The sequence below is a fragment of the Phyllobates terribilis genome, unplaced genomic scaffold, assembly GCF_046119375.1.
Source record: "Phyllobates terribilis strain yellow unplaced genomic scaffold, ASM4611937v1 Scaffold_5__5_contigs__length_657084704, whole genome shotgun sequence".
Lineage (NCBI taxonomy): Eukaryota > Metazoa > Chordata > Amphibia > Anura > Dendrobatidae > Phyllobates > Phyllobates terribilis.
The window spans coordinates 54935214-54954866 of NW_027362765.1; the positions used below are offsets into that span (position 1 = coordinate 54935214).

The 19653-nt window shown below is 48.4% G+C and overlaps 1 protein-coding gene across 1 annotated transcript in view; it reads left to right on the plus strand.

Annotated features, from left to right (window-relative positions):
* LOC141271440 (uncharacterized) overlaps window positions 1-19653 on the plus strand; it is an 83678-nt gene that overhangs the window by 60301 nt on the left and 3724 nt on the right. The window contains exon 12 of the mRNA XM_073681515.1: window positions 8025-8099. Within this exon, the coding sequence (XP_073537616.1) occupies window positions 8025-8099 (75 nt within the window). The remainder of the gene's footprint in view (window positions 1-8024; window positions 8100-19653) is intronic.

The window sequence follows — 19653 nt, forward strand, 5'->3', positions numbered from 1 at the left end:
GCACACTGCCGGGGAAGGAGCGCGCGCTGGAAGCAGCGGGGAGAGCAGCGCTGGAGGACGCCGCGCCAGGAGCGGGGAGGTGAGAGGGACGGCGTCTCTGCCTAGAACGGGGCAGAGACGCCGATGCTACAGTACCCCCCCCTTTAGGCCCCCTCTTTCTTAGGCCAGAAAGAAATTTTTCAAGGAGAAGCGGGGCGTTGATGTTCTCCCTGGGTTCCCAAGTTCTCTCCTCAGGACCAAACCCCTTCCAATCTACCAGAAAAAAGGTTTTTCCTCTTACCCTCTTGGAGGCCAGAATACTCTCTACCTCAAAGATGTCATCAGCGGAAACCGGAGCAGGAGGGGCACCTGGATTTTTGGAAAAAGAGTTAAAGACAACGGGTTTGAGGAGAGATACGTGGAAGGAGTTGGGGATCCGTAGGGTGGCCGGGAGTTTTAATTTGTAGGCCACAGGGTTAATTTGCCTGAGGACTTCGAAGGGGCCGATGAATCGAGGACCCAACTTGTAGGAGGGTATTTTGAGCCGCACATGTTTGGATGAGAGCCAAACCTTGTCTCCCGGACGGAATTGGGGCGGATCCAGACGTCTCTTATCAGCATATCTCTTCATCCGCTCAGAGGAGAGAAGAAGAGCGGACCTGGTGCTCTCCCAAATAGTAGAAAATTCGCTGACAAGAGACTCCGCAGCAGGGTTGTCCACAGAAACGGAGACAGGAAGTGGAATCCGGGGATGTTGGCCACCAACTATAAAGAACGGGGATTTGGAAGAGGACTCGCTCTCATGGTTGTTATAAGAGAACTCGGCCCACGGTAGAAGATCCACCCAGTCCGAGTGGTGAGCATCCACGAAGTGCCGGAGGTAGCTGGACAAGATCTGATTGATCCGCTCCACTTGACCATTGGACTGAGGGTGGTAAGCGGAGGAGAAATCCAGGGTAATGTCCAGCAGCTTACAAGTGGCTCTCCAGAAACGAGAGGTGAACTGAACCCCACGATCCGACACGATGTGGAGGGGCAGACCATGGAGACGGAAGATGTGGCGGATAAAGTCTTTAGCCAACTCGGGTGCAGACGGAAGACCAGGCAGGGGAATGAAGTGGGCCATCTTAGAAAAACGGTCAGCGACAACCCAAATGACGGTACAACCGGCAGAAACTGGAAGGTCGGTGATAAAGTCCATAGCGATGTGTTGCCAAGGAGCAGCAGGTACGGGAAGGGGCAGGAGATGGCCGGCAGGTAGATGTCGGGGAACTTTGTTACGAGCACAGGATGAACAGGCCGCGACGAAGTCTACCACGTCCTTACGTAGGGTAGGCCACCAGTAATGCCGGGCAATAAGTTGAAAGGTCTTTTTTTGGCCAGCATGGCCAGCTAGTTTAGAAGAATGTCCCCAGCGAAGAACCCTCTCCCGATCTGGCACAGCTATGAACGTCTTACCGGGTGGAAGACGAGTTAGATCCAAGGGAGCCACATTCATCACCTTGGAGGAGTCGATGATGTGCGTAGGTTCCTCCTCTTGATCGGAGGACAGGAAAGACCGAGACAAGGCATCAGCTTTGACGTTCTTGTCCGCCGGACGAAAATGAAGAGTGAAGTCGAAGCGGGCAAAAAACAACGACCACCGGGCCTGGCGAGGATTGAGCCTCTGGGCATTTTGGAGATATGCCAGGTTTTTGTGATCCGTGTAGATAATTACCGGGTAGAGAGCCCCTTCAAGCAGATAGCGCCACTCTCCTAGTCCCAATTTGATGGCTAGCAATTCCTAGTTGCGCTCCGACGAGAAGATTTTGGAGAAGAAGCCGCACGTTACCATTCTCCCGGTAGAAGACTTCTGGGTGAGCACCGCTCCGGCTCCGGAGGAGGAAGCATCAACCTCCAGGTAGAATTGTTTATTACAGTCCGGACGGTGCAGGACGGGAGCAGAGGCGAAGACTTTCTTTAGGGAAAGGAAGGCCTCCTCGGCTTCAGGCGACCATATCCTGGGGTTAGCCCCCTTACGGGTAAGTGCAGATATGGGAGCAGTCCGAGACGAGAAGTGTGGGATGAAAAGACGATAATAATTAGCGAAGCCCAGGAATCGCTGTATCGCCTTCAAACCTTCAGGACGAGGCCATTTTAGAACGGAAGAGAGCTTCTCGGGATCCATTTGCAGACCTGTTTGGGAGATGACATAGCCCAAGAACGGAAGGGAGGTCTGATCGAAGAGGCACTTCTCGTATTTGGCGTAAAGGTGGTTCTGCCGAAGCCTAAGCAGGACCTGACGAACATCCCTCCGGTGTGTGGGGAGATCCGGCGAGAAGACCAAGATATCGTCCAGGTATACCACTACGCAGGAGTACAGGAGGTCACGGAAGATGTCATTGACTAGTTCCTGAAAGACCGCGGGAGCATTACAGAGACCGAAGGGCATCACAAGGTACTCGTAGTGACCGTCCCGGGTATTGAATGCCGTCTTCCACTCGTCTCCTTGACGGATACGGACCAGATTATACGCTCCTCGAAGATCCAGCTTGGAGAAGATCCTGGCGCCCTTGAGCCGGTCAAACAATTCGGAGATGAGTGGCAGGGGATATTTGTTTTTTACCGTAATGAGATTGAGTCCTCTGTAGTCAATACAGGGACGTAGCGAGCCGTCTTTCTTTTTGACAAAGAAGAATCCGGCTCCAGCCGGGGAGGTAGATTTTCGGATAAATCCCCTAGCCAGATTCTCTTCAATGTACTCAGACATGGCTCGGGTCTCGGCTGCAGATAACGGGTAGATACGCCCACGGGGAGGAGTGGTGCCAGGTACCAGGTCGATCGGGCAATCGTATGGCCTATGGGGCGGCAACGTCTCAGCTTCCTTCTTACCGAAGACGTCCGCATAGGGCCAGTAGGGAGCCGGGAGACCAGGTAAATTAGCTGGAGTAGGCTGAGGGCGAAGTGGACGGACCGGAACCAGGCAGGTCCTATGGCAGTCAGGACCCCATCGGAGTACTTCACCGGACCGCCAGTTCAATACGGGTTCATGTGTCTGGAGCCAAGGTAGACCTAGCAACAAGGAGTGAGAAAGTCCGGACAGCACATGGAATGAGATCTCCTCAGAGTGCAGCATTCCCACCTGTAGGGTTATAGGTTCGGTGACGAGCAGGATGGTCTCCGAGAGAAGTCTTCCATCCACGGAAGCAACTGACAATGGCTCCGCCAGGGACTTGGTGGGAATATGGTATCTCTCTACCAGAGACTGGGCGATGAGGTTTCCAGCAGCTCCAGAATCCAGATGGGCGAGTTCGAAGAGACGGTTTTCTCCCCAAGCAATAGAGACCGGTAAGGTCAGAGACGGAGAGGACTTACTTTTGTCTAGGACGACCTCTCCGAGTGGTCCTAGACACTGGCGTTTCCCGGCTTTTCCGGGCAGGAACGGATGAAGTGCTTCTTACTGCCACAATAGAAACAGCTTCCCTCGGCTCGGCGAGATTCTTGGCGAGAACCGACCATCTTGGTCTGGTCGACCTGCATAGGCTCAGGAGAGACGGAGGGAGTGACGGGTTGCTGAAAAGTAGGAGCTAGGCGTGGAAACCTCCTCTCACGGGTGACCTCTTTGGCACGCTCCTGGAACCGCAGGTCAATCCGGGTGGCAAGAGCTATCAGGTCATCGAGGGTGGTAGGAATGTCCCGACCGGCAAGTTCATCTTTAATACGGCCGGACAGACCCTCCCAGAAGACTGAAACCAGAGCGTCATTATCCCAGGCCAGCTCCGAGGCAAGGGTACGGAACCGTATGGCATATTGGCCCACGGTGAGGCTTCCCTGACGGAGGCGTAGCAGTGACGATGCGGATGAGGTCTTCCGTCCGGGTTCGTCGAAGACTTTCCGGAAGGCCGTGAGAAAGGCAGGCAAGTTGGACACCAGGGGGTCTCCTCTCTCCCATAGAGGATTTAGCCAGGCCAGAGCCTCTCCGGTGAGATGGGACATGATGAAGGCAATTTTGGCCCGGTCGGAGTTAAACTGGTGGGACAGGAGTTCAAAGTGCAGGGTGCACTGATTTATGAAGCCCCGAGCCTGAGCGGAGTCGCCTCCGAAGCGAGGAGGTGCAGAAAGCCGGGGTCCGGGGTAGGATACCATAGTGTTGGTGGACAGCGGAGCTGTAGGATTGCGAATCATGGCGCTGGCGGAGGTTGCTGGCGGAGCAGTCAGAGTGTCCAGGCGAGAATTGACATTCCGCAGGTGACCCAGGATGGACTCCTGTTGGGACCTCTGGCGGGACAGTTCATGACACAGGTCCGAGAGCGAGGGAGCTTGGGTGCCACCGGGTTCCATGGCCCGAGCAAACTGTAACGGGTCTGGGAGGCGGAACCTCTGAGCTACTATACAAGGGGGCGGTCCTTGTAAGGGAGCGGGTGGCAATCAGGGATGACGGGCAGGCAGTCACAGCAGGTGACCGGGACAGTCTCTGAGTGGACGGGCTGGAGGTCACGGCAAGTGACCGGGGCAGTCTCTGGAAGAACGGGCAGGAGGTCACGGCAAGTGACCGGGGCAGTCTCTGGAAGAACGGGCAGGGAGTTACGGCAAGTGACCGGGGCAGTCTCTGGATGAACGGGCAGGGAGTTACGGCAAGTGACCGGGGCAGTCTCTGGGTAAAGGGTAGGTACGACCTGTGATGGCAGAGCCTCTGGGTAGGCTAGCAGGCAGATGGTAGATGTGTGCTCCCAGGTGAGCAAGCGAGAGTCTCTGGAATGGTAGGTGGTCACAGCACGTGACGGCGAAGCCTCCAGGTAGGCTAGCAGGCAGGTAACAGGTGGGCGCTCCCAGGTGAGCGGGCAGGAGTCTCTGGAAAGGCAGATGGTCACAGCACGTGACGGCGGAGCCTCCAGGTAGGCTAGCAGGCAGGTAACAGGTGTGCGCTCCCAGGTGAGCGGGCAGGAGTCTCTGAAAAGGCAGATGGTCACAGCACGTGACGGCGGAGCCTCCAGGTAGGCTAGCAGGCAGGTAACAGGTGTGCGCTCCCAGGTGAGCGGGCAAGCTGGTCCATAGACAGACTGACAGGAGTTGGAAGGCAGACCGTCGGACCTCAGGCTAGCAGGCAGATGACTGGATATCAGGCAGGACAAAGGCAGCAAGCTGGCAGGAATCTGGCAGGTAACTGGCAACGGGACCTGAGGGCTGAAGCACAGGTGAGACACAGGTGCAAACAACATTGCTCGGGCACCTCCATTTTGGAGGAGGTGCCCTTTATATGGGAGGTCCTCCGGCAATTGGCCGGGGACTCCTTAGGACGGCGCGCGCGGTCCCTTTAAGAGAGGGGGAGCGCGCGCGCGCGCGCCCTAAGCACACTGCCGGGGAAGGAGCGCGCGCCGGAAGCAGCGGGGAGAGCAGCGCTGGAGGACGCCGCGCCAGGAGCGGGGAGGTGAGAGGGACGGCGTCTCTGCCTAGAACGGGGCAGAGACGCCGATGCTACAGTCTTCAGAGTGTATTGTGGCTTGAATGCAGAGTTTTGGGGTCGTCTGATGAATTGTCTGCGGCCCTGGGACCCAAAAAGAAAAATTTTACTTTCATCAGTCCACAAAATGTTTCTCCATTTCTCTTTAAGCCAGTTGATGTGTTCTTTTGCAAATTGTATTCGCTTCAGTACGTCTTTTTTTTAACAGTGGGACTTTGCAGGGACTTCTTGCTAAGAGATTAGCTTCACACAGGCGTCTTCTAACTCTCAAAGTACTTACAGGTAACTTGAGACTGTCTTTGATCATCCTGGAGCTGAGCCTTTCTGGCATTCTGGCCATTCTGGCCATTCTGGCATTCTTTGATCCATTGCCTGGTAGTCTCCCGTGTACTTCCACATCTCTCTGGTTTTGCTTTCAATTTTAAAGCATTGGAGATCGTTTCAGCTGAACAGCCCATCATTGTCTGCACTTCTTTATAAGTTTTACTCTCTCCAATCAACTTTTTAATCAAAGTACGCTGTTCTTCTGAACAATGTCTCGAACGACCCATATTTCTCAGGCTTTCAATGAGAAATGGATGTACTACATATGCTGGCTTCACCCATAAATAAGGGCCACCTGATTCACACCTGTTTCTTCAAAGAATGATGGACCTCACTAATTGAACTCCACACTGCTATTATTTTGAACACACCCCCTTTAAATTAATTATTCAAATACACAGACTCAAAAACATGCAGATCATGAATGCTGAGTCTGTTGGTTTTCTTAGAATTAGTGATGAGCGAGTATGTTCTGTTAACCCTTTCGGCGAGCATGCTCGGGTGCTCGCTGAGTATTTACGGGGTGCTCGAGTGTTATGTTTTAGTCACTGCATGTCTATGGTTTGCGACTGTTTGACAGCTTTAATACATGTGAGGATTGTCTAAGAAACAGGCATTCCTCACATGTATTAAAGCTGTCAAACAGTCGCAAATCATGCACACGCAGTGACTGAAACATAACACCAGAGCACGCTGAAGATACTCGAGGAGAACCCGAGCATGCTCGTAAATCTCGAGTAATGAGCATGCTCGCTCATCACTACTTAGAATCTACTGCACCGACTGGTAAGTTGTTTGACATCGTGGAAATATAATTTACCAAAAACAGTGATTACTCTGGTTAGTCATATTGGACTGCTATTTGAAACTAAGCTTTCATCATTCTATATCCATTGAAGAATTAACTATAGTTTTTTTTCTCAAAACCCTGCTTAATCATGTGCATGACCCACAGGTAAAGCCCCATGGATACAACAACGATAATGCCAATTAGCGGTTTGTACTGCCTATAGTGGGTTAATTGAAAAAGTAAAGAAAACCAATTTATAAAAATCCATGCTCTGAAAGGCAAATAGCTCCCCCTATCTTCTTAGACCTGCAATGTGTCCAAATGGCAGATATCGTCCACATGTGTGGCATTGTTGTATTGGGGAGAACTCACTTGACAATTGACAGGGTGTAGGTTTTCAGAAGTTGGGTACAGAGTATTGGGCATTAAAATGGCATGGAACACATCTCTGACTTAGAAAGGTGTAGTATCTAAAATGGGGACACCACTGTGGGAGGTTCCATTGTTTTGTCACCTCAGGGGCTCTGGAACTATGAGATAGTGACCGAAAACAATTCCAGCAGCAGAGTGTATGATACAAAAGTCAAATAACACGCCATCCCTTCTAAGCCCTGCCGTGCGTCCAAACAGTGGTATCACATGTGGGGTACTACATATATACATTTTCTCTGAATACCTCTTCTGAAAATGAAAAAAAAATTGCTAATTATTTTTTTGAGGAATACAATACTTAATTTTCAAGGCCCAAAGCTATCAAAATATATGTGATACCTGTGTGTCAAAGTGGTTGCTATAACTCTGGATGATTACTTTGAGGTATGTGGCTTCCAAAGTGGGGTCATTTTTTGGTGGTTTCAGCTTTTTGGCTATGCAGCCTTGCAACCCAGGGGTCCTGGGCTCAAATCCCACCAAGGACAAGATCTGCAAGGAGTTTGAATGTTCTCACCGTGTTTGCGTGGGTTTCCTCCAGGTAGTCCAGTTTCTTCCCACACTACAAAGACATATTGATATTGTCCCAATGGGGACAGTGACAATAATGTCTGTAAAGAGCTATGGAATTAATGGCGCTATTTAAATCTGTAAAATAAAATAAAAAGATAGGTTTTGGAAATTTCCTTGAAAATCTAAAAAATTGTTTCTAAAATTCTAAGTAATCAAAAAATCTTTAAAAAAAACATGGTTAAAAGATTATGTCAATGTAAAGGAGATATACAGTAAATATAATTTTTTAAACTATATTTTGTGTGGTATGACTATCTGTCTAAGGGCATTAAAATTGTAAAGATTCTTAGCTTTTGCACATATTTGGCAGATATAAGATATTTTCATAAACGTCAGAATAAATCGACCTAAACTTATCACTAATAATAATAATAATTATAATTTTATTTCTATAGCGCCAACATATTCCGCAGCACTTTACATTTTAGAGGGCACTTATACAGACAATAAAAGACTTTACAGAATAATCATAATCACTTAAATCTACAGAGACCAAGAGGTGTGAGGGCCCTACTCGCAAGCTTACAACCTATGAGGAAATAGGGGAGAAGCGAAAGGTGGATGGTAAGAATTGCTTGTATTGTACGGTCAACCATCAATATAATAAATAGGGTGTTCACGTAATGCTGCATGAACCGGTCACAAACCAGTATGTGTACGGACACAGAGGGCTATTAAGTGCATGTAGGGTGTGTGAACAGATGATATGAGGGTCCTAGTTTTGAAGAAAATTTTGTGTGGGCTAAACAGGGATAATTAGATAAGTATGTTGAGGCGATAGGCCAGTCTAAAGAAATGCGTTTTTAGGCAACGCATGGGTATTGGGGATTAATCTAAGTGTTCTGGGTAGTGCATTCCAAAGAATTGGCACAGTTCGCGAGAAGTCTTGGTGACGGGACTGGGAGGTTCTGATTATTGAGGATGTTAATCTTAGGTCATTAGCAGAATGGAGTGCATGGGTAGGGTGGTAATCTGAGATGAGGGAGGAGATGTAGGGTGGTGCTGAAGCATGGAGCGCTTTGTGGGTGAGAGTGATGAGTTTATATTGAACTCTGAAGCGGATGGGTAACCAGTGCAATGATTGGCACAGGGTAGAGGCGTCGGTGTAGCAGTTGGTGAGGAATATGATCCTGGCTGCTGCATTCAGCTCGGATTAGAGAGGGGAGAGTTTAGTAAGAGGGAGACCGTTTAGCAGAGAGTTGCAATAGTCCAGACGAGAATGAATAAGAGCAAAAGTAAGAATTTTTGCAGGGTCAAAGGTAAGAAAAGGTCGAATTCTAGAAATGTTTTTGATGTGTAGATGAAATGAGTGGGCGAGTGATCGAATGTGGGGAGTGAAGGAAAGATCTGAATCAAGTATAACTCAAAGATAGCGGACATGTTGCTGGGGAGTAATGGTAGAACCACACATGGAAATGGCAATATCGGGCATAGGTAGGTTAGTGGAGGAGGAAACACAAGGAGTTACGTTTTTGGTAGGTTCAGTTTCAGATAGAAGGAAGACATGACGTTAGAGACAGCGGAAAAACAATCACTGGTGTTTTGTAATAATGCAGGGGTGAATGCAGGATACGATGTATATAATTGGGTGTCATCTGCATACAGATGGTACTGAAAACCAAATCTAAACCATATCACTAACAATATATCATGAAAACACAGTCACTAGGATAGGTAAAAGCTAGCAATGAACAATAATTTCAAAATCTTCAACATTAATATTTTCATTAGACAACCATGCCATGTTTCCTACTTTAAAGTAGTGATCTATTGATCGCCTTCAATCAGCTGCTTTCTTTTGTGGATTAACAGACTATTCCCTTAAATTATACTTCATACCAAATAGTATTCAAATGATCGTAAACAGGAACATCAATGGAATGAATGTAACACACACTCACGGGAAACGGAAAAAGGGAAGACCTACTACAGAGATACGCAACCCACACCCAAGAGGTCCCTGTACAGACTAAAAAGGGGAGGCCGCAACACATTGCCAACAAGAGGAGAGGAAGAGGAAAATGTGCAGGAAGATATGAAACCCCAGAATGAGAAAATGAAAACGCGTTCATATAATGTAGAGAGAGTAAGCTAAGGAGAGCCAAAAAGAAACGGAACAAGAATAATCTCCCAGAAACCTAAAGAGGTGAAAGGAAGAGCAACTGGGAAGGAAAGGAAGGATGGAATTCATTGCAAGAATTCAACTGGAGTTTACTATGCAAAGTAAACCCCTTAGCTGAAGGGCTGGAACCCAAGTTCACTTAGAGGTATAGCCAGCAAGGAAGTTCAGTGAAGGGTGAACAAATAAAACCTAACTCAGAATGTGATAGGGCAGACCAAAACGGGAAAATGGAAAACACCTGGAGAAGAACAAACAATAAAGGGGGAACAAAGACAATTTGAACCATCAGCATTTGGACAGGGAAGAAAAGGCTCAGCAGACAGTGTAACCAACTATCAAGCAACAAGTTAGTGGATCGAATCACCAAACCGAGCCATGACAATCAACCTCTAGAAAAGAGATGTTCAACTTAGATTTGGCCATGAATCAGCTTGAAAGACAATTCAAGAGAAGAGAGAGAAGGGCTACAGACTAGTGTTGAGCCACCCCCGTAGTGTTCGAGTTCGGTTCGGTTCGTCGAACACGCGTGTGTTCGCCGAACTGTTCGTCGAACACCTTCGAACACCGTTAAAACCAATGGCAGGCAAACAAAAACACATAGAAACACATAGAAAACACCTTCAAAGGTGTCCAAAAGCTGACAAACTGCTCAGAAGACACAACTAACACATGGAAAAGTGACAAGTACATATAGTCATGCGAAAAGAAAAGAGGTGGAGGAGTAAAAGGAGGGGGAGACACAGATATAGGCATGTCATGCCCTTCTAAAATCCAAAAAGTGAGAAGCCGACACGTTCAGTCCGCTCCTGCCCGTGCCACCTCCGCGTCGCCGGGTTTGTGCCAGAGCCGCGGTGAACCCTGACGGCCAGCCCCCCTCTCCCAATACTGGTGCCTGTCCGCTGATGGGTCGAGCGCGCCCCCCTGTGGTGGAGGCAGCTCTAAGCTTTTTAATTTAAATTGTCTCTCTAATTTGAATGAATACACTTTAAATCCATTTACAAGGATCTATTGGAGGGCAAGTCTCATGCCAGCAGCCGCGTAATTCCAGCTCCAGTAGCGTCCACTAAAGCTGCTGCAGTTAAAAAGCTTTTATAAGGATCGAGCTCGGCTGTCCACCGCAAGGCATCCTACTGCCAGTCCCAGCCCCTATGCCTTGGGGTGCCTCCTGATGCTCTTCACTGAGTATCCCGTGGTCCCGAAGCATTTCCTTTGAAAAAATTAAGTGTCCAAACTACAGGTGGTATAGCTTGCTTAACAGCCGGGATAATCCGCTGACTAGCAGACACTGCTACTAGGCACAAAGTATTTCCTGGACTAGATGCAGTTAAAAATTTGTAATTAGATACTCTCGTTGGATGCTGAGAAAGCATTCCATAGAGTCTCCTGGCACGCCATATATGATTCTCTTAAAAAGCTTGGGGTAGGGGTCTAGGGGACCCTTTTATAGCCAAAATCACGGCCCTGTATCGCAATACGTCACCTAGGCTGAAGATAAATGGAACTGTAGCACCCTGAGGGCTCGGTTGCTACAGAGGTATTGCACCTCACCCAGAGGTGTGATATCTCACTCTCAGGTAAGGATGTAGTGTGGATCAGGACCCGACACCTGCATGCATTACACCACATTGCCGTGGGGCAGGGCGACCAATATGCCCCTGAGATGGGCACGACAGTCCCTGTCCCTGGCTGGAGTGGGGGGAGGGAACACTGAGGAAGGGGAACCCTGTAGTGCAGGAGCAGGGAGGAAGCAGTTCCTGGGTGCATTGAGAAGGGAGTATAAAAGGTGGGCACCATCTTAGTTCAGTGCAGAGAAGTCTGAGCAGAAGTGGCAGGGAGCAGGGGCTCTGCATGAGCTCTGCTCCGGAGGCGGGCCTAGTAACAGAGGCCCAGGCCTGGAAGAGGGAGAAGGAAGGAAGAGGAGCGGAGAAGGCTCCAGGAACGAGGAACGAAGGGATCCCAGGGGTGCGGACGGGCGAGTCGCCACCGCACGCCCGAATCCACCTGCGTGGAGGGGTCAGGCCAAAGGGGGAGACCGGTCTCCGAAACTAGTGGAGGCAGGAAACGACCCTCAGCTAGAAACAGGAGGCTGTGACATTTTATGTGGCGCAGCCCCTCGCTACACCCGCTAGGAAGGCACCACATAGGGTCAGGGAAACTGGCGCCAAGTTTACCAAGAGGAGGCCCGAGGCAGCCGGACAGAAGGATTGGTAAGAAAGGCCAGACAAAGGACACACAAAGGGGGTCCTGTGAAGCGCTCCAAAGTTATCTGGGAGTTGTCTGAGCCCCTCACCTGGTGAGCACAGTAAGACGTGGGCAGCCGTTACCTGCAGACGTGGTCTGGATAATAAGAACTGTGAGTAAAGGCCCTGGACTGCATCACTGACTCCGTGTCGTTACTGCTGCTGCCCTGCACCATCACCCCCATCCTCCGCATACACTGCCCTGAGGCTATACTCCTCCCGTGGGGAGTTATGCTACGCTCTGCTGCACCCACAACACCAGCCTCAGCGGTCTGCCCTGGAGCGGCGGTTCACTCTGACCGCAATCCACGGGTGGCGTAGTCGGACATTTAAACATCAAAACCACATAAATAGTTCCGCCACTGGTTTGACCGCCCTGAGCCACGGAACCGGGTCGCCGCCACGGAGACTACAACCACCATCATCCACCAAAAAGGGTCCGGCTCCGGGTGTCCCAAGGCCCAGGGGGCGCGTCAGAACATTTTCATCACCTTTCACAATCACCAATGGGACAAGGCAGGGATGTTCTCTGTCCCCTCTCTTATACATCCTAGTGACGGAGCACCTGCTCTCATCAATTCGCCATAACCCCAATATTAGGTGGATTGAGGTGGGAGGCACCGAGTACAAGTGCTCTCTATTTGCTGATGATGTCCTAGTATATATCACTCAATCACATATATCCATCCATGCTGTTATGGCTGAAATAGATCACTTTGTTACATGGTCAAATTTTAAAATCAATGCAGCGAAGTCTGAGGCCCTCGATGTCTCCCTCCCCAAATCCATATAGGATTCCATCCAGTCCAACTTTCCCTTTGCCTGGCCCTCACAGGGTATCAAATACTTAGGAATTCCTATTCATAGAGACCTCTCCCATCTATGTTATCTTAATTTTGGGCCCTTTATTGAACAACTCCATACAGACCACGGTTGGCAAGTTAGAACTGTAAGATTCACTACGTGAACCACTGGTGTTTTGTGGAAAAGCACATGTACACTGTGTTCCAAATTATTATGCAAAAAGTGTTTAGGAGTGATAAGGGAAGAATTTGTTTGTTTGTCAGTTAAACTCATTGATGGTGATGTGTGTCAGGGCTCTTTATATCACTGTAAGCAATTGCAGACACCTGTGCTAATTAGTTTGGCAGGTGTGTCCAATGAAAGGCAAGACTACTTAAGAAGGCTGTCTCACATTATTAAGCAGCCTATATTTTCTGCCAAAATGGGAAAGAAAAAGGATGTGTCGGCTGCTGAGAAGCAACAAATTGTGGAGTGTTTAGGTCAAGGCATGACTACAATCAACATTGTGCGATGATCAGGATGAAGTGTCTTGGCAATCAAGAAGTATGTAGCTGATTCACAGTACACACGTGTGCGTGCTGATAAGGGCAAATTGAGGACTCTTTCCTACAGGCAATTACGTCAGGTTGAAAGAGCAGCGGCAAAAAAGCCTTGTCATAGCAGCAGACAAGTTTTTGAAGCTGCTGGTGCCTCTAACGTCCCCCGAACAACAAGATGCAGGGTCCTTCAGAGGTTTGCAGCTGTGCATACGCCATCCTGTCGACCTCCTCTATCCACTTCACACAAGCAGAAACGGCTCCAGTGGGCCAAACATTACATGAAGACTGATTTCAAAACTGTTTTGTTCACGGATGAGTGCCGTGCAGCGCTCGATGGTCCAGATGGATGGAGTGGAGGATGGCTGGTTGATGGACACCCCACGCAAAAACGGCTACAGCGCCAACAAGGAGGAGGTGGAGTAATGTTTTGGGCTGGAATCATGGGGAGAGAGATTGTCGGCCCCTTTAGGATCCCTGAAGGCGCTAAAGATGAACTCCATAATGTATGTGGATTTTCTCAAACAGCACTTCCTGCCATGGTTCAAGAAGAAGAACCGTGTATTTCACAGCAAGATCATTTTTTTGCATGATAATGCACCATCTCATGCTGCACATAAAACATCTGCATCTCTGGCTGATATGGGCATAAAAGGGGACAAACTTATGGTGTGACCCCCATGCTCCCCTGACCTCTACCCCATTCAGAACCTTTGGAGCATCATTAAAAGGAGTGTCTATGATGGCGGGAGGCAGTTCACATCTAAGCAACAGCTCTGGGAGGGTATTCTGTCCTCATGCAAAACAATTGAAGCAGAAACCATCCAAAACCTGACAAATTCAATGGACGAGAGAGTTCAGAAGCTCTTTTCGAACAAGGGGTCCTATGTGAAAATGTAACATCACCTAGAATAAAGTTTTGAGTTGAAAACTGTTTGATTTCAGTTTCTAATAACCTGCTAATGCTTATAATTTCAAAAATGACCATTTTTTTGGTCTTTATTAAAATGAAAAGGTTGATCGAAAAGTTTGGGGGATCTAAGAGTGTGGCAACCCAGTAGTCATGATTACTTCGAATTCTGACAATATGAGGGTCATGCTGCAGGTAGTGCAGCAAGAAGGCACTTATGTGTCTTGCGCATCTCGGAGCCCCAAAATTATTTTCCGGGCTAGATGCAGCTAAAAATTATTATTAATTTTAAATCTGGTGAAGCTTTAGTATAGATGGCCTAATAGGATCAGTGCTGCACACTGCTACAAAGCCCAAATTATTTTCCAGCCAAGATACAGATAAACATGATTAGTAATTTGAAAGCTTAAAACGGTTGGTAGGGTGATTTTAACCAATCATCAAGCTTTTACTCTCCCCAGGATGACACAGGGGTAGAAAAGTCGTTTCGGATCCATGATTTGTTCATCTTTATGAACGTGAGTCTGTCTACATTATCAGTGGAGAGCCGCGTGCGCTTATCTGTCAGCACACCACCAGCAGCGCTGAACACACGTTCAGACAGAACGCTGGCTGCGGGGCATGACAAGATCTCCAAGGCGTAAGTGGCTAGCTCCGGCCATTTATCCAGATTGGAAGCCCAAAAAGAGCAAGGGTCCAGTGACACAGTCATGGCTTCAATGTTTACTTGGAGATACTCCTGTACCATCGTCTCTAGGCGTTGACTATGTGTCAGACTTCTTGTCTCCTGTGGCCTTGCAAAGGATGGGCTAAAAAAGTGGTGAAATGATTCCTCAAAATTGATGTTACCAGCAGATACTGTGGTTCTGTTACGGTTTGAGTGCTGAACACTTGACGGTCCCACGGTTGGCAAGTTGGAACTGTGAGATTCACTACGTGCACCACTGGTATTTTGTGGAAAAGCACATGTAAGATTCTGCAACAGTCTCTGCTGATACTCCTGCATGCGTGCATCCCTTTCTATGGCAGGAATAATTTCTGCAAATTTACTTTTGTACCGGGGATCTAACAGTGTGGCAACCCAGTAGTCAGGATTATTTCTAATTCTCACAATTCGAGGGTCATGTTGCAGGTAGTGCAGCAAGAAGGCACTCATGTGTGTTGCGCATCCAGGAGCACCAAGTCCCTGTTGTGTTGGTGGCGAGGTAACAATCATGCTTCCTTCCTCTGTCCTCTCCCCCCAACCTCGCACAACAGAAATGTGATCAAGGTCTCCCTCATCTGATGAGTCTTCCATCAGTTCGTCCTCCACTTCTTCCTGGGCTCCTGCACCTTCCTCACTAGTTTGGCTGCTACCATGCGCCCTGGTAAAACCATCTCCCCCACCCTCACATGCCTGCCGCCTTGGTGCTGCCGACCGTCTGGACCTTGCAGATGTTAGCCCTTCCGCATACAACTACTCCTCCTCTACTTCCTCCACCTCCTCTTGTGCCACCACCTGACTCCGAATTCTGTTTAACATGTGCTCCAGCATGTAAATCACCGGAATAGTCATGCTGATAATGGCATCGTCAGCACTAAACATCTTCGTCGCCATTTCAAAACTGTGCAGAAGGGTGCATAGGTCCCTGATCTGAGACCACTCCTCCAGCGTGATTTGCCCCACCTCTGGATCTCGTTGGCCCAGGCTATACGTCAGAACGTATTGCACCAGGGCTTGTCGGTGCTGCCACAGTCGCTGCAACATGTGCAGAGTTGAATTCCACCGGGTAGGCACATCGCATTTTAGCCGGTGAAGTGGCAGGCCCAACGACTTCTGAAGAGATGTAAGTCGCTGAGCTGCGGGATGCGAACGGCGGAAGTGAGCACACAGTGACCGTGCCCTCTGCAGAAGGCCATCTAGTCTGGGATAGTGGGCTAAAAATTGCTGGACAACCAGGTTCAACACGTGAGCCATACAAGGCACGTGTGTGACATTGCCCCGGCGAAGGGCCGCACCCAGGTTTGCAGCATTGTCGCACACGGCCTTCCCTGGTTTCAGGTCCAGTGGAGACAACCATTCATGAAATTGGTTCTCCAGAGCTGACCACAACTCCTCAGCTGTGTGACTCACATTTCCCAGACATTTCAATGTAAAAACCGCCTGATGACGTTGAGCCCTACTGCCAGCATAGTAAGGAGGTGTGCAGGATCCCTTCTGCGCAGTTAGAAAGCTTGTGGCATGACCAGACAGGCTTTGCGTGCAGGTGGAAGACCGAGAGGAGGTTGAGGAGGCAGAAGCAGTGGAGGAACTTTGACATAAAGAGGATTGACGCACAACTCGTGGGGACGGCAAGACTTGGACAGCAGCCCCTTGTCCTGCTGTCACCATAGTTACCCAGTGCCCAGTCAGCGACATGTAACGCCCCTGTCCATGCCTACTCGTCCAAGTGTCTGTGGTGAAATGCACCCTGTCACACACAGAGTTTCTCAAAGAAGCGGTGATGTTGTGTGCGACATGCTGGTGGAGCGCAGGCACACCTTTCTTTGAGAAGTAGTGCCGACTGGGCATCTGGTACTGGGGCACTGCGACGGACATAAGGTCTCGAAAATCCTCTGTGTCCACCAGGCGGAAAGGCAGCATTTCTGTAGCCAAGAGCTTGCAGATGGTGAAATTCAACCTCTTAGCTTTCTCATGGCTAGGAGGAAATGGTCTTTTACTTGTCCACATCTGAGGGACCGAGGGCTGGCTATTGTGCTTAGACGGGGTTGATAAGGGTGTCCCCGGCAAACTGCCGGTCTGTGAGGAAGATGCAGGCGGACATGTTAGGTTGCCTTGATCCAAAGCTGGTGCTATCGATGTCGGACAGCGCTCAACACCAGCTGGTGTTACCACCTCCAAAGAAAATGATGACCTGCCAATCACGCTGGCTGTTGCGGGTAAAGAGGTGGCAGGTCTGCGCCCCAAAACAGGTGTGACTGCTGTCCCCCCAGTCACAGAGGATGAAGAGGCCGCGGATGCACAAGATATGGCAGACGGTGGTTGGCCCGGCCGGCTAGGCCGCATTGTAGCACACTGAGCTTCCCACTGCAACTTATGCTTCATGTCCATGTGCCGGTTCATGCATGAAGTACTCAAACTATGTATTTTTTGGCCTCTACTTAGCTTTTGCTGACAAATGTTACAGATAACACGAGTTGGGTCATCTTTATCGATCTGAAAAAATGCCCAGGCTATGCAAGGCTTAGCACCCATGCGACCTGAAGAGCCACCACGACTTGTGGTGAGAGGCAGAGTTGTGTTTGAGGATGCAGTTGTTGACGTGCTTCCAGTACTACGTCTCTGTCCAGGACGGCGCAACCTGACCTCGTCGTCACTAGCATCTTCCTCCACCTCCTCTGCTGACCTCATCTCTTGGCTGACTGTGGGTTGACAGTAAGTGGGATCTCCAACCTCATCATCATCACCCTGTGCGTTATCACACCCGTCGTCCTCAGAGCCAACCTGTTCCTGCCCTGACAAAAAACTAAAGTTGTCGCTCCAATCAGGTATTTGAGTCTTATCATCATCTTCCTCATTGTCTCCACCAACAGGAGTTACAATTTGGGAATGAGGGTCTACATTATGGTCAGAACCTTCTGCGTCTGGTCCTGGATCCGACTCATAAAGATTCTGGGCATCAGTGCAGATCATTTCCTCGTCTGGATTCACAGAAGCGCTGGAGTCGACCTCTGATTCCCAGGCTATAGTATGAGTAAACAGCTCTGCAGACTCAACCATCTGTTCTACCTCATACTCAGACGGGCAGCTGGAGATTTGGGAGCTGTGAGGAAGCAAGTGCGATTGGGGTGACACCTTTGAGGACTGGAGTATTTGTGATGTTGAAGTTGATGTGGAGGAGAGCCCACTTAAAGGAGCACTTGATATCCGTTGAAGCACCTGCTGTTTTTGTGCCTCATCTGGAATTTGTAGCGATTGGCGTGGCCGTAAGAAAGGGATCTTATCACATTGTCCGCTAAAAGAAGTAGACATTTTAGTTTGGCTGGAAGATGGTCTTTCTTCTGCAGATGTTACTGTTGCTTTAACACTTACCCCACGGACACAACCTTTTTTCCCCTTCCCAACACGCCTATTCCCCTTTCCACCAGCAGCAGGCCTTTTTCCACTCATTTTGGTGGTTAACTAATTCACAACTCTGGAGTAGTTTGCACAAAAAAATAATGGATGGGAACCGAGCAGAGCTGAGTGGCCAAACTGTGGTATTAGGCCAAAACTATTGGCTGGGTTAGATGCAGAAAAAATTATTTTTAATTTGCAACCTGATGGAGGTCAGTATAGATGGACTAATAGAGAAAGTCCCACACACTGCTAGAAGGCCAAATATTTTTTCAGAGCTAGATGCAGATAAAAATTATATTCAATTTGCAACCTGATGGAGGTCAGTATAGATGGACTAATAGAGAAAGTCCCACACACTGCTAGAAGGCCAAATAATTTTTCAGAGCTAGATGCAGATAAAAATTATATTCAATTTGCAACCTGATGGAGGTCAGTATAGATGGACTAATAGAACAAGTCCCACACACAGCTAGAAGCCCAAATATTTTTTCAGAGGTACTGTAGATGCAGATAAAAATTATTTTTAATTTGCAACCTGATGGAGGTCAGTATAGATGGACTAATAGAGAAAGTCCCACACACTGCTAGAAGGCCAAATATTTTTTCAGAGCTAGATGCAGAAAAAAATTATATTCAGTTTGCAACCTGATGGAGGTCAGTATAGATGGACTAATAGAGAAAGTCCCACACACTGCTAGAAGGCCACATATTTTTTCAGAGGTAGATGCAGAAAAAAATATATTCAGTTTGCAACCTGATGGAGGTCTGTATAGATGGATTAATAGAACAAGTCCCACACACAACTAGAAGCCCAATATTTTTTCAGAGGTAGATGCAGAAAAAAATATATTCAGTTTGCAACCTGATGGAGGTCTGTATAGATGGATTAATAGAACAAGTCCCACACACAGCTAGAAGCCCAATATTTTTTCAGAGGTAGATGCAGAAAAAAATATATTCAGTTTGCAACCTGATGGAGGTCAGTATAGATGGACTAATACAACAAGTCCCACACACAGCTAGAAGCCCAATATTTTTTCAGAGGTAGATGCAGAAAAAAATATATTCAGTTTGCAACCTGATGGAGGTCTGTATAGATGGATTAATAGAACAAGTCCCACACACAGCTAGAAGCCCAATATTTTTTCAGAGGTAGATGCAGAAAAAAATATATTCAGTTTGCAACCTGATGGAGGTCTGTATAGATGGACTAATACAACAAGTCCCACACACAGCTAGAAGCCCAATATTTTTTCAGAGCTAGATGCAGAAAAAAATTATATTCAATTTGCAACCTGATGGAGGTCAGTATAGATGGACTAATAGAATGATGCTATGCCCAAAAGATTTTACTTTACTAGGTGCAGTAAAAAAATTGGTATTCTATACACAGGTGGTATATCTTGC